This window comes from Numida meleagris, chromosome 11 (genome assembly GCF_002078875.1).
Source record: "Numida meleagris isolate 19003 breed g44 Domestic line chromosome 11, NumMel1.0, whole genome shotgun sequence".
Taxonomy (NCBI): domain Eukaryota; kingdom Metazoa; phylum Chordata; class Aves; order Galliformes; family Numididae; genus Numida; species Numida meleagris.
In genome coordinates this window covers 11,440,502-11,447,383 of record NC_034419.1, presented here as the reverse complement: position 1 = coordinate 11,447,383, position 6,882 = coordinate 11,440,502, and the positions used below count along the sequence as shown (strand labels likewise).

The 6,882-nt window shown below is 69.8% G+C and overlaps 2 protein-coding genes across 3 annotated transcripts; one reads left to right on the top strand and one right to left on the bottom strand.

Moving 5' to 3' along the window:
• Positions 468–4,185, top strand: PRRT3 (proline rich transmembrane protein 3). Of its 2 annotated transcripts, none has more exons than XM_021409797.1 (4): positions 468–576; positions 1,013–1,951; positions 2,025–2,165; positions 2,453–4,185. In XM_021409797.1, the coding sequence occupies exons 2-4, from the start codon at positions 1,033–1,035 to the stop codon at positions 4,132–4,134; spliced, it is 2,742 nt and encodes a 913-aa protein (XP_021265472.1). In that variant the 5' UTR covers positions 468–576; positions 1,013–1,032; the 3' UTR covers positions 4,135–4,185. The 2 variants fall into 2 exon arrangements, with proteins under 2 accessions (XP_021265472.1, XP_021265471.1); XM_021409796.1 differs by having other exon boundaries at positions 523–659.
• Positions 4,274–6,566, bottom strand: CRELD1 (cysteine rich with EGF like domains 1; the record flags this gene model as incomplete). Its single annotated transcript, XM_021409798.1, is given in 9 exon segments — positions 4,274–5,006; positions 5,078–5,221; positions 5,299–5,394; positions 5,499–5,582; positions 5,665–5,760; positions 5,881–6,057; positions 6,136–6,227; positions 6,303–6,413; positions 6,484–6,566. Coding segments are annotated over 9 exon segments (1,101 nt in total). The 3' UTR covers positions 4,274–4,785.

The following is a 6,882-nucleotide window of genomic DNA, read 5'->3' as shown; positions in this document are numbered from 1 at the left end:
GGCACAGGGATGCGGGTGCAGCACGGAGCCGGGGGGGCCCCAGCGGCTGGGGTGCACGGGGCTCCATCCCGCAGCCCGCCCGTGCGCGGGGTGAGGCCGGGCGCTGCCCCGCTCACCCCCGCCGCTAATCCCGGGATCGGCCTCCTGCCCGCTGCCTTTGTGGGGCCGGCGTCGCCCAAATTCCCGGCCCCGCGCTCGGCGCAGCGGTGCTGCAGTGGCGGCGAGCAGGGGGTGCCGGTGCCGCCCCTCGCGTCGTGGAGGCACCTTCTGGGGACGGTGCCCTGCACGGTGACACCGCCACACGAGTGCGAGGGGCCGGGACGCAGCATCACCCCCAGATTTGGGTACCACCAGCACAAGGGCCGCGCTCGCTGCCTGCCCCACTCGAGCATCCCCTATGGAGACCCGTCCCTGCCCCGCCGCACCGCACCGCACCGCGCCGCCCCTCCCGCCCCGGTGCCGGGCGGGTTCCCGGTGCGGGTGCCCGCGGCTCGGAGCGGCGCGTGACCGCCTGCCGCCGCCTCCCGCTCCGCCGCAGAGCCCGGCCCGCACCGGCAGCGGCAGCGGCAGCGGCAGGTCAGCGGGGGCTGCGGCGGTACCGGCTCCGGGGCCTCCCCGGGCTGCGGCGGGCGGCGGGAGGCAGCCGGGGACGCGGCAAGGTGAACGGAGCGCGGCGGAGAGGGGCTGCCGGTACCGGGGACGCTGGGGATGGGGACGCCGGGAGCGGGGACGCCGGGGTTGCCGTGGGCGGGCAGCACAGGCACCATGGAGCATCCGCACCGGGGACGGGGACACGGGGATGGGGACTGTCGGCACCAGGGCCACCGCAAATGGGAGTGTTGGGAATCAGGGCCACTGGCACCGGGGACACCGGGAATAGGCCCAGCTGGGACGCAGCCAGGAGCCACCCGGCATGGGGCGCAGCCAGGCACAAGCCCCAGCACAGGGAAGCAGGGACAGTCCCCACCGGCAGAGTGCATCACCCCCATTCACCAGCCCCCTGTCTCTGCAGGGTGAAGGTGAAGGCTCGCCATGGCTGCAGCGTGGCTCGTCACCTGGGCACTGCTCCTGGCCGACAGGGTCCCCACCATGGCCCAGGAGACACTACCCCCACACGAGACCCCGCAGCAGGGCAGGGTACCCCTCCACGTCCCGTCCTGGGGACGCCTGGGGTCACCCCCTGCCTGGGATGCATCGGGGGAGCTGAGTGGTGCCGGGGACACTGAGAGTGAGCGCTGGGGTGGCGGCAGCCCTGTGCGCTGGTCCCAGCTGCCACAGCTGGGCACTGTCACCAGGACACCTCGGGTGAGAGGGACAAGCCTGGTGGGCGATACAACCCTGGCTGTGGTGGAGGAGCCCTTCATCACCTGGCAAGAACGAGAGGCCGAAGGCCAGGACAGCCCCAGGGGCGGGACACAGCTGCCCCACAGCTCCGCACCGGGGATGCCATCCCCCCAGGTGCCCATGGACACGGGGCTGCTCTGGGCAGGTCAGGGGACACTCCCGTCCGAGCAGAGTGCCTCCGTGCCAGGCAGCACCCCTGGCCCTCGGCCCACTGTGTCCACCATTGCCCTGACCCCAGAGCCAGCAGCAGGGACCGGAGTGGTGCCAGCAGCCACGCACACCTGGGGACAGCCAGCAACCATGGGCAGCAGCATGCAAGGACTGTGGGGTCTCCCCAGCTCTGCCCCTGCCCCCTACCCGGGGGAGCACAGAGCCCCATCCCGTGGGCTGTCACCCGAAATGGCCCAGGAGCTGAGGGCTGAGACCTGGACCCGGCTGCTGCCTGCGCACCAGAGGAGCACACGCAGGGCCCCGCTCAGCAATGCCACCACCGAGGATATGGCACCTGCCAGGTCAACGAGGCTGCGGGACCCCCAGCCCACCCTCAGCACCAGCATCACACCGCTGCCCATCTCCAGCACGTCCCCCCCCAGCACCTCTTATACAGGTAGGAGCTGTCAAGGTGCAGGGACACCCCACAGTGACCGAGCCCTGGGTGCCAGCTGTCCCCTCCCTTGCAGGGCTGCTCCCTGAGCAAGACGTTGGCTCCCCGCAGCGAGTCCGGGGCGCCGTGGGGCACGGCAGCATCCCCAATGCCACTGAGGTCACCGTGCCCACAGCACACCCCACAGCAGGTACACCCTCCAGCACCGGGCGCTCAGGTGAGCCGCAGTGTGGACAAACACCATCCCAGCATGGGGTCCGGGGGGGTGTCCATCAGCTGGGCGAGGGGACGGCAGCTATCTTGGGCTGAGGTGCCACCTTCAATCAGGATTGTGCCCAGCGATGGCCCTAATCTACTGCCTATAGGGATTATCGCAGTTAGAGCCAGGCAGGAGGGGGCTTCCCTGTGGGGTCAGAGACAGTGCGCTCAGCTGGAGCATTAGCCATCCCAATGGACCCACAGGTGGGGCACCCCACTAATGAACCGCCCCCTCTCTGCCTGCAGACACTTCAGGGACGCAGCCCCCCAAAATCAGCAGCACCACAGTACCCTCGGCCACGTGGCGGCAGGGAGTGGTATGGGTGACGACGCAGCGTGCCCCATGGCGGCCCATGAAGCCGGAGCCCAGCAAGCCCCCCACGGAGCCCAGCGCCTGTACCGGGGCTTCGTGCAGTGCTGGGAGCTCCAACATGACAGCACCAGGCTGGGCCGAGCTACGCCGTCCCCTACGCATCGCCTGGGCCGTGCACGCCTACGTGGGGGCCACGCTGTGCCTGCTGCTGGCGCTGGGCTGCATAGCGGGGCTGGGGGGGACCATCCTGCAGCGCCCACCCCACTGCGCCCTACTGCTGGGCGCCATGGGGCTGCTGCTGGCCGCCAGCCTGCTGCGGGGCACCTTCCTGCTGCTGGACCCCTATGGGGCACGGGGCCGGCTGCCACCCCGCTGCATGCTGCTGCTCTGCTCCACGCCCTTCACGCTGCTGCTGGGAGCCTTCACGCTGCTGCTGGGCCGCCTGCAGCGCATGGCGCAGCTCTGCCTGCTGCCCCCCTCCCTGGGAGGGCCGCCCACGCTCGGGGTCATGGCCACGCTGCAGTGCATTGCCCCCATAGCGGCCGATCTGCTGTGGCCACGATGGGGTTTAGGCGCAGGGCTGGCGCTGCACGGGGTGGGCTGCGTGTTGGCCGCACTGCTGCTGCTGGGGGGACTGCGGGGCGGCTGGCGGGGGTCCCGCCACGAGGGGCTGCGATGCGGGGCGCGGGCGCTGCTGGCGGCGGGGCTGCTGGGGGTGCCGTGCTGCGGGCTGCAGCTGCTCAGCGCCGCGTGGCTGCGGGGCGGCGTGGGCCCGGCCGGGCGCTGCGGGTGGCCCTGCTGGGCGGCAATGGGATGGATGCGGGTGGGTGAGGCGGGCGCGGGGCTGGCGGTGCTGCTGGGGGCGGCCGAGCCGCTGTGGCGGGGACGGAGGGAGGAGGCCGAGGGGCACTCGTGCTGGGCCAAGGCGGTGCGGTACTTCTGCACCGGGCGCAAGGCCCAAGCGCCCGAATACCCCAACAACTGCTACGAGCACGCGCCCACCGGAGACATCTCCAAGAGCCTCATCCGCAACCCGGCCGAGCAGCTCCCGCTGCGGGCGCTGAAGGACAGCAACGCGGCCGTGGTGGCGGGGACACCGGGCCTCAGTCCCAAGTGCCCCAACGTGGCGGTGGCAGCCATCCGCGAGCGCGGCTCCTCGGCCTCGCTGGGGGAACTGGCCTTCCGCCCGCCGTCCCCCATCGACCTGCGGCGCAGCATCGACCAGGCGCTGTGCCGCCGGCACCTGCTGCGCGAGGGGCTGTTTGGGCGGCCGCGCCGCGGCTCCGGGGCCTCCATCCGCACCTCTGAGCCCCAAACCACCATGGCACGCTGCAGCTCGCTCACCGAGCTGCCCCGCGGAGAGGCCGAGGTGTCCGTCAGCTCCATGGAGAGCTTCTCGCTGAAGATCAGCTGGAACCCGTGGCGGCACGGCCTGTCCTCGCCCGACAGCTTGCCGCTGGAGGAGGCGCCCAGCCGGGCCCAGCTGCTGGCCCACCAGGAGACACCCCCGGCCCTGCAGCCCCCCGGCTCCGAGCCCGAGGCGCGGCGCAGCTTCCTGGCGCTCAGCAGGCAGGTGGACGCCCGCAGCCTCTCCAGCGACACCATCGAGCTCTGAGGTGTCACCTCGCAGAGCCACATCCCCTCCTGCTGTGACCCTCAGCCAGCTCCGTTTGTGCCAAAAAAAAGAGAAATAAAGTTTATGACCCGAGCAGGAGGCCCCCGCGCCCACACCCCGCACTCCCCAGCAGCCAGAGTGGGTGTGCAGAGCTTTAATTCCTGAGATACACACACAGATATGAGCACACCTTGACGGACGGACAGACCACGGACGAATGCATCGGCCACGTGCATGCATCCAGAGGGCCCCCCCAAGGAGCAGCGTGGGGCTGGGGGCCACTGCCACCCCCTAGCCCCCCCATCCACACTCACCCCATCTGGGGACACAGGGGCTGGGGGGCACAAGGGCTCTGCCCTGGGAACACAAGGAGGGGGGTTTGGGGATGGGGAGCTCAGTTCGGGGTGGGGGGACCCTGCCCCCCTATCTCCTCTCCCTATCCTTAGTGCTGTGCTAGGAGGGGGGATCCCAGTCCCCACGGCAGAGCGCCCCAACACGCGAGAGGTGGGGGGCAGCATGCTGTGCCCCCCCAGCAGCGCCGCGTCTGCAGGACCCAACTTCTGCATAGGACAAGGGGGGGAGGAGAGGGTCCGTACTCTTACCAGTGGGGGGGGCACATGCAGGGCCCCACGCACAGCCCCCCACCCGCAGCTATCTGCCCTTCATGAAACCATCCAGGACGCGGTCACTGCGGTCAGACAGCCAGTAACCGGCCATGGCAGCCACGGCGCCGATGAAGATGGCGGTGAACACCATGTCTCCCTTGGCAGCCAGCGTGGCCAGGGCGCAGATCATCACCCCGAAAAACATCTGCTGCAGCACCACCACCTCATCGTCCGTCACGTCATCAAAGAAACCCTTCTCCGGGGCGTCTGCAAGGATGATGATGGTGGGTGAGGGCATCCCTCTGTGCCCCCCCCCCCCCCCCAAACCTGCGCCATACCGGGGGGTTTGTCCTCCACGCACTGCCCATCCCTGCGCACGTGGCCCGGGGCACAGACGCAGCGATAGCCGCCCTCCGTGTTCTCGCACACCTCCTGCAGCCCCGTGCAGATGGGCTCCTCGCTGCTGGTGCACTCGTCCACGTCTGCAGGGAGCGCCCAGGTAGCGAGATGGGAGCACTGGGCACCGTGTCCCCCCTACAGGCGCGCTGACAGCACTCACCCAGGCACTTGGCCCCGTCCCGCCGGTAGCCCTTGTTGCACTTCTTGCAGCGCGCCGGCCCTGCGCCCATGCAGCCGATGCAGGCGGTGGAGCAGTCTGCAGTGTATTGGGGAGGGGAGAAAAAGAGAGATGGGGGGCTGCCACTCTTGAGGGGGCCACCCCCCCATGGCCACCCCATCGCCACTCCGCTGCCCTCGCACCTCGGCACTCGTAGGAGCCCTCGGTGTTGACGCAAAACTGGTTAGCCCTGCAGTGTGCCATCTCCGTGCCGCACTCATCAATATCTGCGGATCAGAGGGGACGATCCCACGGCGCTCCCCCAGGACCCCCACCCCAACATCCAGACCCATGTCCCCGTGCACCGACCGATGCAGCGGTGCTCGTGCAGCACCCAGCCCCTCTTGCAGCGCAGGCAGCTGGAGTCCTCCGGCCCCGTGCAGCGCCCGCAGGCTGGGTAGCACTCTGCGGGGGTGAGCACAGGGGGGGTGAGCACAGAGGGGTGGGCACAGAGGGGTGGGCACAGAGGGGTGGGCACAGAGGGGTGGGCACAGAGCCCGCAGCACAGCATGGCGCAGTGCTTACCAGCACACAACAGCTGGCTCTGGTTGCGCGATGCCTCGTAGTAGCCATCGCCGCACTCGGCGCAGAAGGGACCACCATAGCCGGGGCTGCAGACGCACAGCCCGGTGCCACCACGCGTCCCTTCTCCATCGCAGCGCCCGTTGCCGCTGCAGGGCTGCTGGGGGCCACCGGCACAGGCTGCGGGGACATGGGGAGGGAAATGAACACGCAGGACACCCCCCCCTCTCCATTGCCCTGTGCCGCTGCGGGACTCACGCAGGCAGTCGGGGCCGTAGGTGCCGGGCGGGCAGCACAGCGCCAGGCGCTCCATGCACAGCCACTGGAAGAAGTCGGGGTGCTGCTGCCGCCTGGGGGGGGACACACATAATACTCAAATCCTGTGCCCCCCCCACGCCTCCCCCAGCCCAGTGTTCCCATCTCACTCATGGAACCACCACTGCTCCACGTGCTCCTCGCTGCGCTCCAGCAGCTGGTGGCAGGCGAAGTCCTGGGGGGGGCACACGCTCTCCAGCACCTCCAGCAGCCGCGTCTCACTGCGGGGTCATGGTGATGGTTATGGGGCGGCCTCCGAGGCCTGTCACCCCGCGATGGGCAGCAGCTCACCTGTGCTTGTACTTGGCCAGCTTCTCCTCCTCCCAGGCCGTGTTGCCCCCACCAAAGCCTTCGTGCTCTGTTCGCTCCATTCCCTGGGCATGCGGAGGGGGGCGGCCCAGGCACCGTGGGACCTCGCAGCTGAGCGCCCCCCCCATGGATACACCCCCCATGCAGGGCAACCCCCACCCAGCTCCTTGGGGACTGTCCTCCTCTGCACTGCTGTCATTCTCAGGCCACCATCCTCTGCCTCCCCCCAAGGCCATATCACCTCTTGCATCCCTCCCCCACCAAACCAGGTCACCCCGTGCCCTCCATGCTGTCACCCCTTCTCCTTCCCCCCCTCCCAGCACTGTCACCTGCATCCCCATCCCCATGTCACCCCCCTGTGAGACCCCAGCACAGCCTGTC